General features: G+C 33.2%; 2 protein-coding genes across 2 annotated transcripts; both read left to right on the forward strand.

Annotated features, from left to right (window-relative positions):
* Nucleotides 1-8718: 8718 nt before the first annotated feature.
* LOC147074576 (odorant receptor 10-like) lies at nucleotides 8719-10746 on the forward strand. Its single transcript, XM_085943905.1, has 4 exons — nucleotides 8719-8802; nucleotides 8926-9027; nucleotides 9938-10093; nucleotides 10684-10746. Exons 1-4 carry the CDS (start codon nucleotides 8740-8742, stop codon nucleotides 10744-10746), a joined length of 384 nt encoding a protein of 127 aa, XP_085800031.1. The 5' UTR covers nucleotides 8719-8739.
* An 8121-nt stretch (nucleotides 10747-18867) lies between these two features.
* On the forward strand, nucleotides 18868-20888 carry LOC147074577 (odorant receptor 10-like). Its single transcript, XM_085943906.1, has 4 exons — nucleotides 18868-18960; nucleotides 19071-19172; nucleotides 20021-20176; nucleotides 20826-20888. The coding sequence occupies exons 1-4, from the start codon at nucleotides 18898-18900 to the stop codon at nucleotides 20886-20888; spliced, it is 384 nt and encodes a 127-aa protein (XP_085800032.1). The 5' UTR covers nucleotides 18868-18897.
* Nucleotides 20889-21166: the final 278 nt, after the last annotated feature.

Below are 21166 nucleotides of genomic sequence, written 5' to 3' on the forward strand. Positions count from 1 at the left end.
GTAATATTGGTTGAATAAAATTAATAATGGAAATGACGATTATTTTAAAACTACTAATTATTTTTAAAGTTTTTAGCTTTCCCTATGCTTAGTCTTGTTACAAGTCAGTCCCAAGTGTATCCCATATTCTTCCACACTTGAGATTGGTTGCCTGTTTTTCACACCCGTTAGATATTTCAGTTCCCATTATTTATGAGTTAGAAATAACGGTATTGCAATCCCTAGTTATAATGTATGTGTATGTCATAATGAAAAAAAGTGGAACATAACAATATCTAGATCGATTTTCCGGATTTTGATTCCAGCTACACTAAAGATGTGAATACCATAATCCGTCCTGTAATGATGCTCTACTTCTTAGTGTGTTCATTGATGCTGTGTGCTATCGGATTCCAGGCCTCACTGGTACCTACGTTTGTGTGTTATTTGTAATAAAAATATATTGAGATAAGTAGTAGTTTATAATATAAATATTATTCTTGTTAATAGCAACTATTTTTTCTTATTCTAGTATGGATTCAGCCTAAGACTATTTTTCATAATTGACTATATGATGGCTATATTAATACAATTGCTGTTATTTTATTGGCACGGTAACGAAGTCATCTATGAAGTATGTTGATCCTTTATGTTTCTAAGACAAGTAAATGGTAAAGCCTCATTTTATTATACTATACGCAGAAGTAAAAAAAAAATGGTAAAATAAATTTTAAAATGCATCTTGTGACTTCTCCTCTTTTTTTCCATTTCTGGAGATTCGAAAATCCTTGAACTCAAAAATATTTTTTTCTCTCGAGTATTTGAGATTTATTGATTTCACGAAAAGCGTCTTTATTTCTTATTTTTACACAACCGGCTTTTTTCTGCCGACCAAATACGTTTGAGATTAAAGAATATCGTTCCGGTTGAAGGTCGAGAACTTTTTTTGCTTTTCTGGTACATAGATGATATACCCAATAAAATTTTACCATCGAGTACCTAAGAAATTTTGTTCCGGCTCAAAGTATAATGGTTTTTCCTGCAAAGGAATTTCGGATCAAGGCCGACACGTTTCTTTTTCCGAGTAACAATCTCTAAAATTATCAAGATCCTCATTGATAATTTCTCGAAATTTTAGAAAATTTATTTCTCGAGATTTGAGATTCACTTTTTATAAGACGAGATTTCTCTATCAAATATCCATGTTTGGCTGAAATTCCTCCGGGTAAAGCATACAAGTTGCAGGACTCCGAAACGTGTTCCGTGGTCTGAATTCCACCGCACTCGCAAAGTGAGGACTCATTCAAGCCCCACATATACATAATAAATAAGCACACCTAGAATGCCTGCGTCGGATTTTTTTTGACCATGTCCGATCCTAATAGGATCATATGGGCCACCACAGAGTAGAAGTTTGTATTAACAGATTTTTTGTTTTTTTACGAGAAATGGGTGTCAACCACTTGCTCAACCTATTAGATCCATACTCTGATAGACAAAAATTGAAAAACAATGTGTACTTTCCAGACCCAGAATTCGAACCTGGGATCCACGGCGTTATAGTCCAACGCTTAAGCCGCACGGTCTCCGTGGGTGTAGACATCGTATTTAGTTCAGTGTAAACATACAGCCTGTTAGTTAGCGTTAGCGTGTTAGCCTAAATTCAGGAAGCTCGTCCAACGAATCTTCGATTAGGAGGTAGTTTCTCAGACACAATACTTGTCGGTCACGATGTTAGGTACCCTCCTCTTCAACTTCAGTCTGAAACAGCTCCACTCCTGTAATCCAAGAAGGATTCCCCTCAAGACCTTTCGAACTCCAAATTTCGGAGTCTCTGATGTGAACGCTTTCTGTGCTTATGAGATAATGCGCCACCAATGGTGACAAAGATTGTAATCGTCTTCTAGATCTCGGAAATCAATGATTTTGAACAATGAAATATGTAACTATTAATTAACGTAATTTAATTTATTACAAAGTGACAAACTTCTCCTGGCAACGTACAGTTGTGATTGGTACAATGAAAACCGTCGTTTCAAGAAAAGCCTTTGGATAATGCGCGTAGGAGTAAGATTGCCAGTCAAGTATACAGTGGGTCAATTCTATTCGATGTCCCTTTCTACTTTTTTGGCTGTAAAGTATTTCTGAATATTCTTTTTATTTGTACACAAGAACAAGAAATAAAAAAACTATCAGCTTGCAACGAAGAAATTCTGCGTGTCGTCACACGAATGTGTTAGATTTTATGAAACCATCGACATCGAAATATTTTGTGTACTTTGGTACTTTAACTCTTTAATATTATGTAAATATTAATATGTGCAAATAACTGCAATTTTATTAAAAAAATATATATTCTTTTCAACACTACAACAGACCGCCGGGTCCAATGATACTAGTGTAGTGAATTAGTAGGCGTGAAACAATAACATAAACACGCAGGCTTGGAGATAATCACATACATGTATTGTGATCTCACCGGGAATTGAACTCGGCTAGTAACAATTTTTTGATCTTTCGAGATATGAGAATTCTCGAAATTTCGGAAAATCTATTTCTCAAGATTCGAGATTGACCTTTACTGATTATTTCTCGAGACGAGATTTCTCGATCACGACTTATATTCAATGGATTGGCCGCATTATATTGTATGTAGAGACGTCAAAAACTTAAAACTGAACATATTTATTTTTCAGATACTTCGTGCTTCATACAGTTATTTTGCAGTATTGCGGCAAGTTCAAGAAGGTCAGACCTGAGTCGGAAGTTATGTTAATTTATTATGAAATATATGTCGTAGGTAATTAAAAGAAACATAACAATTTATTATTATTATAAGTGTGATATATTTTTATGATTTATAAAAATTTATAAAAATGTGTTCATTGTAAACTTACATTATATATGACAATACAAGCACGACATTTATTACTGAGTATTAATAATTAACTAATCATGGCACGATTATTTTGATGATCTAGTTGCCTATTTTATACAGTATCGTGAAAGCAGGTTGACAGAAATGAACATATTTAATTCAATTAAAATAACAAACATTGATCATTTTATTAGTACATTAATATGGTGACTGGAGTTAAGTTGGCAGATTGAGACGCGAAAGGAAAAGGTCGACAAAAACGTTAATTAGTGACGAAGATGAAAATGTTCTACACTGCAAAAAGGCAATATTTGGTATTTGGCCGTTTCAATTCAGGAACTTTCTGCAGTACACAAAACTAACTGACAAAACCGATAAAACTGCAATACAATACATTCTAATAAAACTGTAGGATAAAACTGTAGTATAAAATGATGGGGTAAAGCGTAAGAAAAAAATGTCGGATAAAAGAGTCGAATAAAACTGACATACAAAACTACCATACAGTCTTATCAGACAAAACTGACTGAAAAAGACATATGGGTAAAACTGACATACAAGACTGCCACAAAAGACTGCGACATAAGACTGCCATACAAACCCGTCAGACAAGACGTCAGATAAAACTGCCATAAAAGACTGCCATACAAGCTTGCCATACAAAACAGTCCGATAAACTGAGACAATACTGTCAGATAAAACTGCTATACAAAACAGTCAGGTAAAATTTTTTGACTTCAAGAAATTTGTCGGAATCTGAAGATCTATCTATATAATGATGAAAATATCGGGATGAGATAATGTAAAAGATATTGTAATAATGTCGAGTTCTCGAGAATTCTCCAGAAAATAAAATATTCTTGATTTCGAGAATTCTTGAATCTCGAGAAATGATAAATGTCATGAAATCGCAAGCTCTAGTCCTGATTATTTCACAACATGTATGTTAGAAGAAAGCACCTAGATAACATTGTAAAGAAAATCGAAAAAAGTAAAAAATATTCTTTGTTTTGGGAAGAAAAAATAATGGTATAGATTAGTATAGAATATATATTTTTAAGAAGGAGAGCTAAAAAAGCACTCGATGAAGAAAATCGTGAGATAAGAAAAAAATAATGAGAAAGTTAAACAAAAAGCACTCGACCTACCAAATATACGAGGGTTGTCCAAAAATTAAAGACCTTTATTCGTTTTTGGCGACGCGGATGTTATTTCTCAAAAGATGGCAGCACTGGCGTGTAGCGTAGACTTTCCTCTCCAGAACAAGTGGTAAGCCGGCTCGGTAGCTGCATCAGTATGACATTTGGGTCTATTTGAAATGGACGCTCCGCTGTCAAATCCCGCCGCCTGCGAGGTGCGTTCAATCATTTGGTTTATCAACCAGGAGGGAGATCCACCCTGTTGAAATCCATCGTCGTCTCACATCCAATTATGATAATGTGATGAACCAGCGGAATGTCAGGAAGTGGTGTACTAAGTTTTCGAGTGGTAAAACGAGTGTCTATGATGAGGAGGGGAGAGGAAGGAGGTCCTCAATTGGTGACGTTTTGTTGAAGAAAATCAATAATAAAGTTCGTGAAGATCACCGTCTGACAGTCCGTGAGCTCGCAATTTTGATCCCAGACGTCAGTAAGTCTACGATTTTGAGGGGAAACTCAGGGTATGCAAAGATGTGCTCGGTGGGTGCCCAAAATGCTAATGGAAGCTCAAAAACAAAATCGTGTGAAAAGCGCTTAGGTATTTTTGAAGCTTTTGGACTTATTCAAATGGAATGTCATCCGTCATCCTGGCCACGACTTGGCGCCGAGTTATATCCTTATTTTTCTTCATCCGAAGAAACGTTTGGCCGGAAAACGACTGACGAATACGTGGAGGAAGAGATGAGAACATTTTTGAGGTCGGCGATGCTGGAGTTCTACTAGAGAATCGAGAACCTAGTGCCACGGCTCACCAAGTGCATCGATCGTAACAGGGACTACATCGAAAAATAGTGGGATATACCAAAAATTTCGTATACTTTTTTAGTAAAAATAAAATTTTCCTGATTTTTTAAATAATAAAGGTCTTCAATTTTTGGAAAACCCTCGTATTATATTTTCCTATTACAGAAATATCTCAGAAAAAGCTAACAACCCTCATTGGCCGAAAATGTCACAATATTACTGAATCAATAAATGAACAATTTCAATTTTATAATAATTAATATAATGACTCTCCATCAAGAATTAAAGGGTTGTAATTATGTAAGTCTGGCTTGAAAGTTCAGTGTTGTGCGTAAGATTTCCAACTACCACAGTAAAAGTGCTAATTATTTATAAGTATATTATTTATAATTTTCCATCGAGCTTTTAACTTTGAATTCCGAATAGATTTGTACAAATCTCCACTGATACTCATCACAGGTTTTAGTTATAATTTTGGTATTAAAATACTTTATTTGAGTGTCACTTAGTGTCTACGTTTTGTGATGCACATTAGGTACTTTATATACGCAAAATTTGAATTTTCGTGGAGTGATATTTTCTCGCATTTATCCTAAAATTATAAAATCCTGTTTTTTATATTTGACCACGTTGGACATTACGGTTGTGTATTTCGATCGTCAAATAACTTAAAAACACAAACAATAACATTACTTTGTATTCTTTGAATATCAAACAAATTTGCATTTTTATAGTTCATGTCCTGAGTTTTCAGATTCCAAAACATTTACAAACAAATACGCCAGAGGGTGATTTGTAACCCCCTATCTGTATACGCCACTTGCAGGCTTCGCTTAATGATTATTGTGTATCTACCAATTAATTATTTACCGGATTAATTGGCAGCATATTATTTGGAATAATTGTCAAGTACCTAATACTTCCTATTCATTGTCTGCCCATTTTATATCGTGACGAGAACGCAGATCGTCACTAATTGATACAAAAATATTTACTGCAAGTCAATTAAGAAAACGTTAATTATTATATTAGTATGGTGACTGAAATTAAGTTGGAGGGTGGTGGCGCTAAATCAGAAAGGTTGACAAAAACAATAAAAAGTGACGAAGGTGCAAATGTTCTTCTCTGCAAAAACTTGACTTCTTTAGCAATATTTGGTATTTGGCCGTTTCAATCCGAGAAATTTTTGCAAAACAAATCGCTCAGGCAAATACATTACGTGTTGGGATTGGTGGTTTACTTTTCGTTTTTTATGTTCCTCATCACTCAATATATTGAACTTGGGTACGTGTGGGGCAATCTGGAAGACGTTGCCACAAATATGTCAGTCACTTGCATGTATACGTTGGGGATAATGAAAATTTACGCGTTTTTTGGCCACCGCAAAAAAATAAAGTCACTGCTTTCAGGAATATCTCGCATAGAAATGAACATACTAACATTTCAAAGCGAAGACATTAAACAGAGTTTATTTTCCTACGTAGCCAGAGCGAGAAGGGTCACGTATTTTTTCTGGACCATGACTGGGTGCACAGTCATAGCGTTCTTCATAGTTCCACTGGTAGAATACAAATATTCGTCGACGTATCACAGAGTCTTTAAAAACGGTACAGAATACTGGTCCTACAAACGTCCCATGATATTCAGCTCTTGGTTTCCTTTCGACAAATATGCAGATGGTAATTTTTTGGTCGCTTACGTATATCAGATGCTCATGGGAACAATTGGGACTGCTTACCAAGCGATTTGGGACACATTTATCGTTGCAATGATGATTCATTCAATTGGACAACTGCAAATTCTTCAAAAGACCATGCAGGACATGACAAGCGATGATTGCTCACGGATACCGACATTGTCAAATGGAGATAAATTAAGATCCTGGCACACGAAAGGCTATGTAGGTACTAATAAACTTCAGTCAGATCTAGCTGAAGATCGTAAAGCTGCCAATAAACTCCGATATAATCGGCTTGTGCACTGTGTCAACCACCATCGTTACATATTAAGGTTTATATTTTAATTCATGTTTAATAGCACATAGGAATATTCGAATGATATCATTGGTGTCATAACACCCCGGAGCGGATCCTTGCTTTATCTAAGAACTTCATCTATCTTCCCTAACCCTAGGGGTCTAGAACAATTTGGCGCCGTCGACTGGGCACGGCCGAGTGAGAACCGCTAACTGGCCGCCGGGAAAACTGGCCGCCACATATATAAGAGGTATACGCATGACGAATAGACGTATGGTTTGGAGTATCGTACCGCCCCCAAATTAAAATAGAATTTATTCTCACCGTATAAGCATAAGCTGTATCCAAAATTTCAAGTCAGGTATACAGGGAAGTCGGCGAAAATTCAGCTTAAAACGATGAATAAAATAAAATTAAAATAAAAACCTGACAGAAAAATGTTTTCCTCAATCGAGTATTTTTTGATATGTTTGAATTATTGATTAATTTGACATAATTGGGTACTAAATATCTATTGAGTTTTATTTAATTTAAAACAATGTCTTTCCAACATAAATTCATAGTTAAAAGGGTTAACAATATTTAAAAATTGAAAATTTCGGTAATATTATAAAATTATATCTGGTTACCTACCTACCTTATACATAGCTAAAATTCATTAAAGTACCTACTTTACATATTAATTAACCAAGCCACTGCAGCATTAAAGGTGCAATATACTTATGATTTGTAATTTTATAATATTATATTAAAAATATGTTTTTATTTATTTTAATACACACGTTTTAATTGTATTGTATTAAATCGAGAAAACGCTGAATATTTGTTTAAAATATAAATCCACGCAAATAATCATGGATTTGTAAAATATATTCAATTCTAAAGGAGGAAAGTTCCTTTATTTTAATAAACATCGTAAGGCATAATATTTCTCAATCCATAATAAAAATGTATCAAACGCAATATATATTACAACTACTAAGTAGATAGAAGCAAATTAAAATATTTTGTCTACTTTCTCTACCAAATCGAAACGAATGTCTATTCCTTTATTGCGTATTTCACTCATCAATTTGGCGCCAATTTGTACCAGCGCCCAGTTATCACAGCGCCCGGTTTTACCGGCGCCTACTTGTCCCGGCGCCCAATTGTCCCATGACCCATTTGTCTCGGCGACCAGTACTCGGGCCCACTCGGCCGTACCCACTACAACACTATTTAATTTAATTCATTATTTTATTACCGCCATCATATGTTATTACATAATTTACTACAATTGCTTTGTTTTATTATAAAAATGCATCAGTAGCCTGATGCTGAGTACATCCACCACACAGAAGTACATTGGAACATATATATGTCTGAGAGCGATTGTTTCTTCTAAACTCGGGTGGCTCTCGAAAAAATTCGAACGTTCGCAGTTAATATTTATACCGTAAAATTGTGGCTATTGCCGCGGTAACTGTCGGTGCAAAAGCAGGGCGTTCTGCTGCTAACCGAAAGGTCGGTGGTTCGAACCCACCCAAGTGCGTTATTTTTTCATGGTAAAAAAAATATATAAAATTATCCCATAAATAAATCATAGACAATTTTAGATATTTTATAGATAGAAGAATATTTTTTATCGTCAATTTATTGTTAAGTCTAAGCAGGTTGTGATGAATTATATCATTAACATATTAATAATAAAATCTCAAACGTTTTCTTGCATATAACAAAACCGGTCACCCATCCAAGTACTATCCGCGTGCAACGTTGCTTAACTTCGGTGATCGGACGAGAACCTTCAGCCGCTCGGTTAATAACATTCTGCGTTACATTTGAATTTTGTGCACAGAATTTTATTTTAATGCCAATATGACGGCGAGCGGTAAAACATATACATGTTAATAATATTTAGATCGATTTTCCCGATTTTGATTCCAGTTATACTAAAGATGTGAATACCATAATCAGTCCTGTAATGATGTTCTACTTCTTGGTGTGTTCATTAATGCTGTGTGCTATCGGATTCCAGGCCTCACTGGTACCTACATTTGTGTGCTATTTATAAAAAAATATATTGAGTTACGTAGTAGTTTACAATATCAATATTATTCATGTTAATAGCAACTATTTTAGCAACTAACATTTTTGTTTCTTATTTTAGTATGGATTCAGCCTAAGACTGTTTTTTCTAATTGACTATATGATGGCTATATTAATACAATTGCTGTTATTTTATTGGCACGGGAACGAAGTCATCTATGAAGTATGTTGAACATTTATGTAACTAAGACAACGAAATGTCAAAGCCCCAATTTATTATACTAGGTATACGCAGAAGTAAAAAATATGGTAAAATAAATTTTAAACTGCATCTTGTGACTTCTCGTCTGTTTTTCATTTCTCAAAAATATTTTTTTCTCTCGAGAATTAGAGATTTATTGATTTCACGAGAAATGTCTTGATTTCTTATTTTACTCAACCGGTTTTTTCTTGTTTGAGATTAAAGAATTTCATTCCGGTTTATTGTATTTTGTTTTTCTTGTACAAACAGATGATATCCCCAATAACATTTTACCAACGAATAAGAAATTTTGTTTCGGCTCAAGTCAAATAGTTTTTTCTCTAAATTCTCGAGATTTTAGATTCACCTTTATAAGGCGAGATTTCGCTATCAAATCTTTATATCCGTGTTTGGCTGAAATTTATCTGGATAAAGCATACAAGTTGCAGGACTCCGCAACGTGTTCCGTGGTCTGAATTTCACAGCACTCGCACATTATGGACTCTTTAAAGTCCGACATACACATCATATAAGCACACCTAGAATGTTTATATCAGATTTAGTTCAGTTGAGACATAGGTACGTTATATTTGCGCGAAACTCGTCCAACGAACCCTCGACTAAGAAGAAGTTTCTCAGACACAATGCTTGTTGGTCAAGATGTCACATACCCTCCTTTTTGACCTCAGTCTGAAACAGCTCCACTCCTGCAATCCAAAAAGGACAATCCCCGAAAGACCTTTCGAGCTCCAAATTTGGGAGTATCTGAGGTGAAAGCTTTCTGTGCTTCTGAGTTAATCCACCACCAATGGTGATAAAGATCGTAATCGTCTTCTAGATCTTGGAAACCAATGATTTTAAACAAATATTAATGCAATGTAATTGATTACAGAGTGACAAACTTCTCCTGGCAACGTACAGTTGTGATTGGTACAACGAAAACCGTCGTTTCAAGAAAAGCCTTTGGATAATGCGCGTAGGTGTAAGATTGCCAGTCAAGTATACAGTGGGTCAATTCTACTCGATGTCCCTTCCTACTTTCTTGGCTGTAAAGTATTTCTGAATATTATTTTTATTTATACACAAAAGCAAGGAATAAAAAAATTATCAGCTTGCTACGAAGAAGTTCTGCGTGAAAAAATGCATTGTGTCGTCACACGAATTTCTTAGATTTTATGAAGCCATCGACATCGAAATAACTTTTTCACGTAATTTATTATTTTTTTTAATATTCTGTATAAGTATATTAATAACATGTACAAGGAAACGAAATTTTATTAAATATTAAATTATATTTTTAACACTATAACAGACCGTGGAGTCCAATGATAATAGTGTAGTGAATTAGTAGGCATGAAACAATAACATAAACACGTAGGCTTGGAGAAAATCACATACTTAAATGTATTCTGATCTCACCCTGATTTTATCTCTGCTTGTAACAATTTGTGGATCTCTCAAGATATGGGAATTCTCGAAATTTCGGAAAATCATTTTCTCGAGGTTCGAGATTGGCCTTTTTTGATTATTTTTCGATACGAGATTTCTTGATCACAATTTCTAGTCAATGGATCAGCCGCATTATGTATGGGTTAGAGACGTCAAAATAACTGACAATCGAACATATTTATTTTTCAGATACTTCGTGCTTCATACAGTTATTTTGCATTATTGCGGCAAGTTCAAGAAGATCAGACCTGAGTCGGATTTTATATTGATTTATTATGTTAATACACAAATATGTCGTAGGTAATTATAAGAAGCATAAAAAATATTATTATTTTTATAAGTGTAATTAATTTTTTATGATTTATTCAAATTATTAAAAATATATTCATTGTAAACTTACTTAATAAATTGTAGATCACAATAAAAGTACGAAAATTATTACTGAGAGTATTAATTAACTAATCCTGGCATAGTAATATTATTATTTTCATGATCTAGTTGCCTTTTTATACAGTATCGTCAAAGCAGATTGACAGAAAAGAAAATATGTAATTCAATTAAAATAACAAACATTGATCGTTTTATCAGTGTATTAATATGGTGACCGGAGTTAAGTTGGAAAATTGTGATGCTAAAGGAAAAAGGTTGACAAAAACATTAATTAGTGACAAAGATGAAAACGTTCTACTCTGATTAAAACTATCTAATAAAACTGTAGGATAAAACTGTCGAATAGAACCGTCAGAAAAGACCGTTCGATAAAACTGTAGTATAAAACAGTCGGATAAAACTGTCAGATAAAACTGCCATACAAAACTGTTGGATGAAAAGACTTACAAAACTGTCGGATAAAACTGATGGATAAAACAGTCAGATAAGTCTTTCGGATAAAACTGGAGGTTAAAACAGTCAGATAAAACTGTTTGATAAAACTGCTACACGAAACTGTTGGGTAAAACTGACTAACAAAATTGTCGGATAAAATGGATCAAACTGTAGCGTTAAATTGTAGGATAAAACTGTTAGATAAACTGTCGGATTAAATTTTTGCACAAAGCTTTCTGTTGAAACTGCTGGTTAAACCCTTCAGACAAGACGTCAGATAAAACTGCCATACAAGACTACCACACAGTCTGACAGACAAAACTGACCGATAAGTCATTTGTGTAAAACTGACATACAAAACTGTTAGATAAAACTGCCATAAAAGACTGCCATACAAGCCTGCCGTACAAAACAGTCCGATAAACTGAGACAATACTGTAGGATAAAACTGCCATACAAAACTGTCAGATGATTTTTTTTGACCGCAAGAAATTTGTCAGAATCTGAAGATCTATCTATATAATGAAAAATTATCGGCATGAGGTAATTTTGTAATAGATTTCTCGAGAATTCTCCAAAAAAATAAAATATTCTTGATTTCGAAAATTCTCGAATCTCGAGAAATGATAATTGTCGTGAAATTACAAGCTCTAGTTCTGATTATTTTAGAACAAGTATGTTGGAACAAGGCATATTACCTGGTAAAATTGAAATAAGTACAATATATTCTTCCGAAAGGAAAACCGCACAGACGGAATAAGGGGAAACCGTGCCAACATGGGTAATAGATCGAGGTTTTTTTTTGGTAGGAAGATGTAAAAAATGTCTCGATTTGGATTCTGGATAGAAATTTTGTTTTGGGAAGAAAATATGGTGGCACAGATTTTCAGAAATCAAACAAACTTATTATACCCGTGGACCCCATCTCAAAGAAAAAACCTGACCACGAATCTCCAAGTGAAATAACTCTACTATGATAGAAAAGTTATAAATTTTATTTTGATGTCTTGTAAAACAGTCAATCTAAGATAATCAAGAGAAGAATGTCTTCAAAGCTTCGGCTGAGGTCAGAATGAAGGGCCGTTGAGCGTTGACAATAAGTTAGTAAATCATCGTCTCGTTTTTACAATTTTGAAAGATTTGGAAACTGAGAGCATTATCCTCTGCTTGTTGAGAGTTTTGTTTGTATAGATTTTTTTGCAACATAGGTACCTACACAGGTTTCAACTTTCGCAACTTTCAGTTTTGATTAAATTTAATTGATCACCTTGTAGCTTCAAGTTGATTTCGTTTAAATAACTCAGTATAAGCTCGGTATGTAATTTTTTGAATTAAGTAATTAAATTGAGCTGCATATCATAGTATTTACTTTCCAGGAATTCCAACACTGAGTCAAAGAGTGCATAAAATTGATCCAAACATGCAATTTTAGACGACCAACGAACAGTTATTTTTTTTAACTTTCATAATAATGAAATTATGTCAAAAATATTTTTTTTATTTTAAACCTTTCGTGGACCTCCGACGTTGTCCATGTACCCCCAGATTATTTTTTATTTCCCCACGGTCACAAGGACCCCTGGGGGTCTGTAGGAACCACTTTGGCAAAAATAAATTTTCTATACTATAGAAGATATGTTTTTAGGAAGAAGAGCTAAAAAAAGCACTCGACGAAGAAAATCGTTAGATAAGAAAAAAAAGAATAGGAAAGTTAAATAAAAAATCACTAGATATATTATAATATATTATAAATTATACCTATCAGAACTATATCAGAAAAAGTTGACAACCCTTATTGGCCGAAAATGCCACAATATTAGTAAATCGATAAATAAATTTAAATGTTATCATAATTAAAATAATGACTCAAGTCTCAAATCAAGAATTAAAGGGTATGGGGGTGTAGTTTTGTAGGTCTTTTTTATAAAGGGGTGTAGTTTTGTAGGTCTGCCTGGCAGTGTCGTGCGCAGGATTTCCATCACAGTAAATGCACCAAACACGAAATATATATTATTTTCCATCAAGTTTTTAACATTGAATTCTCCAACGAGCAGTGGTTGGTTTCAGTTTTAATTTTGGTAATAAAATACTTTCTTTAAGTGTCAGTCAATGTCTACGTTTCGTGATGCACATAACTTTTTTATACGTACAATTTTTTGCATTTATCCTAAAATTATAAAATCCTGTTTATTTATGTCTGACCACGTTGGACAATACGATTGTGAGTTTCTATCACCAAAAAATAACTAAAAACAAAAACAATAACATTTCTTTGTATTTTAAGAATATCAAACAAATTACATTTTTATATTTCATGTCCTCAATTTTGTGATTCCAAAATATTTACAAACAATCAGGTGGTGATTTGTAACCCCCGATCTGTATACGCCACTTGCAGGCTTTGTTTAATGATTATTGTGTTTATACGAATTAATTATTTACCGGGTTAATAGGTAGCACATTATCTGAAATTATTGTCAAATAATATTTCCTATTCATCGTCTGCCCGATAGGTATCGTAACGAGAGAGTAGATCGTCAGTAATTGATACAAAAATATTTACTGCAAGTAAATTAAGAAAACGTTAATTATTTTAATAATTAATATATTAATTACAATGGTGACTGAAATTAAGTTGGAGGGTGGTGGCGCTAAATCAGAAAGGTTGACAAAAACAATAATTATTAGTGACGAAGGTGCAAACGTTCTTCTCTCCAAAAACTTAACTTCTTTGGCAATATTTGGTATTTGGCCGTTTCAATCCAGGAATTTTTTGCAGAACAAATCACTCAGGCAAATACATTACGTGCTGGGATTAGTGGTTTACTTTATGTTTTTTATATTCCTCATCACTGAATATATTGAACTTGGGTACGTGTGGGGCAATCTGGAAGATGTGGCCACAAATATGTCAGTCACTTGCTTGTACACGCTGGGCATCATGAAAATTTACGCGTTTTTTGGCCACCGCGAAAAAATAAAGTCACTGCTTTCAGGAATATCTCGCATAGAAATGAACATACTAACATTTCAAAGCGAAGACATTAAAGAGATCTTATTTTCCTACGTAGCCAGAGCGAAAAGTGTCTCATATTTTTTCTGGACCTTGACTGGGTGCACAGCCATAGTGTTCTTCATAGTTCCACTGATAGAATACAGATATTCGTCGACGTATCACAGAGTCTTTCAAAATGGTACAGAATACTGGTCCTACAAACGTCCCATGATATTCAGCTCTTGGTTTCCTTTCGACAAATATGCACATGGTAATTATTTGGTTGCTTACGTATATCAGATGGTCATGGGAACAATTGCGTCTGCTTACCAAGCGATTTGGGATACGTTTATTGTTGCAATGATGATTCATTCGATTGGACAACTGCAAATTCTTCAAAAGACCATGCAGGACATGACAAACGATGATTGCTCATGGATACCGACATTGTCAAATGGAGATAAATTAAGATCCTGGTACACGAAAGGCCATGTAGGTACTAATAAACTTCAGTCAGATCTAGCTGAAGATCGTAAAGCTGCCAATGAACTCCGATATAATCGGCTTGTGCACTGTGTCAACCACCATCGTTACATATTAAGGTTTATATTTTAATTCATGTTTAATATCACCTAAGAATATACAAATGATCAGCATTATTGTCATAACAGCCCGGGGCATCCTAGCTTTCTCTAAGAAATTCATCTATTTTCCTCAATCCTAGGGGTCTAGGATGATTTGACGCCGCCGTCTGGGCACGGCCGAGTGGGCCCAGCTAACTGGCCGACGGGATAACTCGGCGCTGCGACAACTGGGTGCCACATGTATGAGCGGAATGCGCGTAACGAATAGACATACGTTATGATTTGATTAGTGATTTTAATATATGTTAAGTTTGACATATTTTTTATTATGGATCGAGAATTATTATACATGACGGTGTTTGTAAAAATAAAGGAATTCTTTTCTCGTTGGACATTAAAGCTATGCACAATTATTAAATTATCATTTACATTAGATATTAATTTATATCAATTTATTTACAACAAATATTAAAATATTTTGAATGAAAATAATATTCGTTTGGCGTATTTTCGGTTTAATACAAAACTAATTTATAGTAAACTCTGTAATCAAATATATAATAAAAGGCTAACCGGACAAAACAGAACATGAAAAAACAGAATAGCCATGGGAAAAATAAGACATTCATTTTTGTCGTATCTATTTATTAATTAAATACTTCTTAAGTTTGTAAACGAAATGTATAAAACTATTTAATAATATACATTATAATCACTGCATGTTTGCCATTCGGCGTAAGAACTTTAATTTATCTGTTGATTTTGATAATCATGCACAACTCGACAGTATTATTAAACTCGTTCTTTTGTTGTACCTAGTCAAGGGGGGACATGCTCGGCGTAGGTCAAAATGGAGCTTTTATTACATTTTCAAACCATGATCCTGGACATTCCTTAAATGTTGTAGATAATCTATTTATACAATTTTGAAGCCTTATTATCCTTTATATTTATTTTAAACATTTGATGACTGCATAAAGTATTTTTATTACATAAAATAGTATTCTTTTAAACCTCTCGCTCTAATGTTTTAGAATATAGTCATATTTCGGTACGTGAATGTGCAGTGGTGTTAAGATTTTTTACATTTATTATTTTTTGAATCCATTTATAAAACTATTAGTATAATTTATGACGAGATAATTTTAGTAAAATAGTCACGATAAAAATTATATTGATAATCTCTGTGATCCCAAATTTGACAAGAATTAGGCATTTTATTATTCAAAAAATCGGCAAGATTAACGCATTTGAAGATAATTCTAAAGATATTAATTATAAGCTATTTTTTGACCCTACTTTAATTTTAGTTTGTCAATTTATGGCTACGGCCATATGTTGTAGCTTAACCACTGGGGAATGACAAAAGAAATGGCGTTTTTCAAAAAAACACTACCTTATTCTTAGGTCAATAATTATTATAAAGCAATCAATATTCATAGGATGTTTATCAAACTTGAATGGTCATAGACATAACTTATAAGTAATATCTTTAGAATTATCTTCAAATGTGTTAATCTAGCAGATTTTTTGAATAATAAAATGCCTAATTCTTGTCAAATTTGGGATCAGAGAAATTATCAATATAATATTTTATCGTGAATATTTTACTAAAATTATCTCGTCATAAATTATACTAATGGTTTTATAAATGCGTTTAAAAATTAATAAATGTAAAAAATTTTAACACCACTTCACATTTATGTACTGAAATATGACTATATTCTAAAACATTAGAGCGAGAGGTTTAAAAGAATACTATTTTATGTAATAAAAATACTTTATGCAGTCATCAAATGTTTAAAATAAATATAAAGGATAATAAGGCTTCAAAATTGTATAAATAGATTATCTACAATGTTTAAGGAATGTCCAGGATCATGGTTTGAAAATGCAATAAAAACTCAATTTTGACCTACGCTGAGCATGTGGGCCGTTAATTTGAACATATTGACGAGATATAGTTGCCGGCAACACCGAGCTGGGTCCCGTTTATTTGAGGCTTTCCAGCGATTAGGAATGCAGAAATTATATACTTAAGTGATTTTTTACGGCGTATTTAAAACCTGTGCTATACAACATATATAGATACGACAATTTAAATATTAAATATTATATTTTTTCTAATAATAATGTCGTTACAGTTATCGCTGTTCTGTTTTATCATTGTTCTGTTTTTTATGTTCTGTCTTCTCACTGTTCTGTTTCTTCACGTTCTGTTTATTAATAGAACCAAACAAAGTATCTTTGATATAATATTATTAAATAACGAATAAATATATTGTAATTTTAATGTTTCGGTAATTTAATGATTTTTTTTACAAATCAAACATATTAGAAATACGTAAACAAACATAGCGGATGAAAATTTTAACAATTAATTTGGTAATAAACATTATTGAATAAACCATAAAATACATTTGGAATGAAAACTAAATAGATAGGTACATATAGTTTTTTCTTAGGCCAATAAACCAAAATGATTCGATATTTATAAAATTACACTTATTTTAATTGGAAATATAGCAAGTGAGCAAATGAAACTACATGAATAGGAACATAATACTTTTTTATTTAGAGTATTTTAAAATATCGTCTTCCTTTCTTCATATATATATGCGAAAACCAAATAAATAAATAAACTTATCACTTATTTCCACTATATTGTAATAGTACCTATAATGTATATTCAGTGTAAAATTGCACGTCATTATTTTTTATATAAGGTACATGAATGAAACAATAATGTCTCTTTAATACTTTGTAATTAACTCTGCCGAATGCTTATAGCTTCAACCGGGAAATGCCGTTGTCCTAAGTGTCCGTTTGTGTCATCCGCGCTGAACAAAACGCGCCAAACATTGGATATCCCAGATAGTTACAGCGCTTTATGAGTGCCACGGGCCTTAGGTCTTGCATGTCATAGAATGCCGAATGGAGTGAGGTCAAAGAGGTCGACAGCCAAATCATCCGCGTCCCGAACCTCAGTCATAAGGTCCTGACGAAGAATAAGAAAAAAAATCTATTTACCTAAATATTTTGTTAGCCCCCCCCCCTGTGTGTTGGTAAACACATTCTGTGCACAAAAAAACTGCTTTATATTTTAATAATTACAATATGATGGGCAAGATTTATGAGTATAACCAGCGCTATCTTTAGATAAATAAAGCCTGAGCATATCTTTTTGCACAAGCAACGAGTAGTCCACTGTTCAGCTGTCAAAATCAGATCCCAGATTGCTTGACAAAATATTGATACGCCCTTTCTCGTTTCAAATTTAATTATAAACAATTCTCAAATCAAATATATTAACTATCAGTCTTATTTATAAATAATATACATTCCTGTTATTCATCAGCTGTCAAAGTCAGACTAGTCGTTCACACAAAAACCGGTGGTAATATCGATTTCCAAAAAATATGTAGCCATTGATCTATGCATTACATTTAAAGAAGGTGTGTTAATGCTAGTGTTTTATTTTTCATGTAACTCATTTATCCAAATGGTATAACTCATTTTTTGATAATTTTACGATAAGTAAGAAAAAACACTTCAAATATAAGAACGCATCGGTGGCAACAACAATATAAGTCGCAGGTAGTCTACAAAAAAATAAAATAATTTATACTAATTCTATTATACTAACTAATAACTGAAACGAATGTCACGTGTCCATAAGTATAAGTGTGCACTTATACTCTTAAACCACAACAAAATATAATGATTTGCATCAACCCGGTCGGTCTTATCTGTAGAACTTGTACTAATACTAATGTATGAATACAAGCATTATTGGTACAAAAATTAACTTTATAACTTTGTTTTGGACTCCTCCATATCTCCTGGAAAATCGTCTTTTTGGACTTATACTCATATGTCCGCCCATCATAGTTATAATAAATGAGTATTACATTAAGAAAAAAAGTGGAACATGACAATGTCTAGATCGATTTTGATTCCAGCTACACTAAAGATGTGAATACCATAATCAGTCCTGTAATGATGCTCTACTTCATGGTGTGTTCATTGATGCTGTGTGCTATCGGATTCCAGGCCTCACTGGTACCTACGTTTGTGTGTTATTTATAATAAAAATATATTGAGATAAGTAGTAGTTTATAATATCAATATTATTCTTGTTAATAGCAACTAATTTTTGTTTCTTATTTTAGTACGGATTCAGCATAAGACTGTGTTTCATGATTGACTATATGATGGCTATGTTAATACAATTGCTGTTATTTTATTGGCACGGGAACGAAGTCATCTATGAAGTTAGTTGATCATTTATGTAACTAAGACAACAAAATGTCAAAGCCCCAAATGTATTCGCAGAAGTAAAAAATATTGTAAAATAAATTTAAAACTTGTGACTTCTCGCCTTTTTTCTTTCTCGAGATTCGAGAATTCTCGAATTCAAAAATATTTTTTTTTTCTCGAGAATTTGAAATTTATTGATTTCACGAGAAATGTCCTAATTTCTTATTTTTACTCAACCGGTTTTTTCTGCCGATCAAATACGTTTGAGATTCAAGAATTTCATTCCGGTTTAAAGTCTAGAGCTTTTTTTTATATTTCTAGTAAGTACAAACATAGATGATATCCCCAATAAAATTTTACCAATTAGTAAGAAATTTTCTAGTACCTTGTTTTTTCTCCAAAGGAATTTCGGATCAAGGTCGGGAGGTTTCTTTTCTTTTTCTAACAATTTCTAAAATTCTCAAGATTCCGATTGATAATTTCTCGAGATTTAAGATTCACCTTTATAAGGCGAGATTCCGCTATCAAATCTTCATATCTGTGTATGGCTGAAATTCCTCCGGGTTAAGCATACAAGTTGTAGGACTCCGCAACGTGTTCCGTGGTTTTTTTTCTTTTTTTTTATTTCACCGCACTCGTACATTATGGACGCTTTCAAGTCCAACATATACATCATATAAGCACGGATTTAGTTCAAACATACGTTATATTTACGTGTAAACCTAAATCCAGGAAGCTCTTCCAACGAATCCTTTCGAGCTCCAAATTTCGGAGTCTCTGAGGTGAACGCTTTCTGTGCTTTTGTGATAATCCGCCAACAATTGTGACAAAGATTGTAATCGTCTTATTGGTTTGATTACAGAGTGAAAAACTTCTCATGGCAACGTACAGTTGTGATTGGTACATGGAAAACCGTCGTTTCAAGAAAAGCCTTTGGATAATGCGCGCAGGTGTAAGATTGCCAGTCAAGTATACAGTGGGCCAATTCTACTCGATGTCCCTTCCTACATTCTTGGCTGTAAAGTTTTTTTCTGAATACTATTTTTATTTATACTTACACAAAGGAAAGGGGGGAAAATTATCAGCTTGCTATGAAGAAATTCTGCGTGAAAAAAAGGTTGCATTGTGTCGTCACACGAATTTGTTAGATTTTATAAAGACATCGAAATATTTTTTTACGTACTTAACTAATTAAAAAAAAAAATTATATATATTAATATGTACAAAAAACTGCAATTTTATTATATATTCTATTTAACACTACAACAAACCGTCGGGTCCAATGATAATAGTGTAGTAAATTAGTAGGCGTGAAACAATAACATAAACACGCAGGCTTAGAGAAAAGCACATACATGTATTGTTGAGGTTAGGTATGAGGTTGGACGGTTTTATATATACGACCATATATTTCCGATACAACATAACACGGTGAAGTGTGATACGGCGAACTGCATACGTACAAATTTCCGGACACGAAATGTATTGTAATCTCATTGGTATTGAACTAGGCTCGTAACAATTTCTCGATCTCACGAGATATGAGAATTCTCAAGATTTCGGAAAATCTATTTCTGATTATTTCTCGAGACGAGTCAATGGATCAGCCGCATTATGTGTGCTTAGGGGCGTCAAAAAACTTAAAACTGAATATATTTATTTTTCAGATACTTCGTGCTTCATACAGTTATTTTGCAGTATTGCGGCAAGTTCAAGTAGATCAGACCTGAGTCGGATTTTATGTTATTACACAAATATATGTCGTAGGTAATTAAAAGAGACATAACAATGTATTATTATTAGTGTGAATGATTTATAAAGATTAATAACATTGTGTTCATTGTAAACTTACATGATAAATTGTAGATAACAATAAAAGAAAGAAAATTATTATTATTATATAATGTATTAATAGTAATTAACTAATCATGGCCCGGTGATATTAGATTATTTTCAAGACCTAGTTGCCTATTTTATACAGTACCTATCGTGAAAGCAGGTTGACAGG

The sequence above is a fragment of the Rhyacophila brunnea genome, unplaced genomic scaffold (genome assembly GCF_057557595.1).
Source record: "Rhyacophila brunnea isolate RB1 unplaced genomic scaffold, BYU_Rbru_1.0 scaffold_16, whole genome shotgun sequence".
Taxonomy (NCBI): Eukaryota; Metazoa; Arthropoda; class Insecta; order Trichoptera; family Rhyacophilidae; genus Rhyacophila; species Rhyacophila brunnea.

Coding starts and splice junctions, on each gene's coding strand:
- LOC147074576 (XM_085943905.1), top strand. CDS start 8,740: ATGATGTTCTACTTCTTGGTGTGTTCATTAATGCTGTGTGCTATCGGA. Junction 9,028..9,937: donor GGAACGAAGTCATCTATGAA/GTATGTTGAACA, acceptor AATTGATTACAG/AGTGACAAACTTCTCCTGGC. Junction 10,094..10,683: donor CCCTTCCTACTTTCTTGGCT/GTAAAGTATTTC, acceptor TTTATTTTTCAG/ATACTTCGTGCTTCATACAG.
- LOC147074577 (XM_085943906.1), top strand. CDS start 18,898: ATGATGCTCTACTTCATGGTGTGTTCATTGATGCTGTGTGCTATCGGA. Junction 18,961..19,070: donor TCGGATTCCAGGCCTCACTG/GTACCTACGTTT, acceptor TTCTTATTTTAG/TACGGATTCAGCATAAGACT. Junction 19,173..20,020: donor GGAACGAAGTCATCTATGAA/GTTAGTTGATCA, acceptor GTTTGATTACAG/AGTGAAAAACTTCTCATGGC.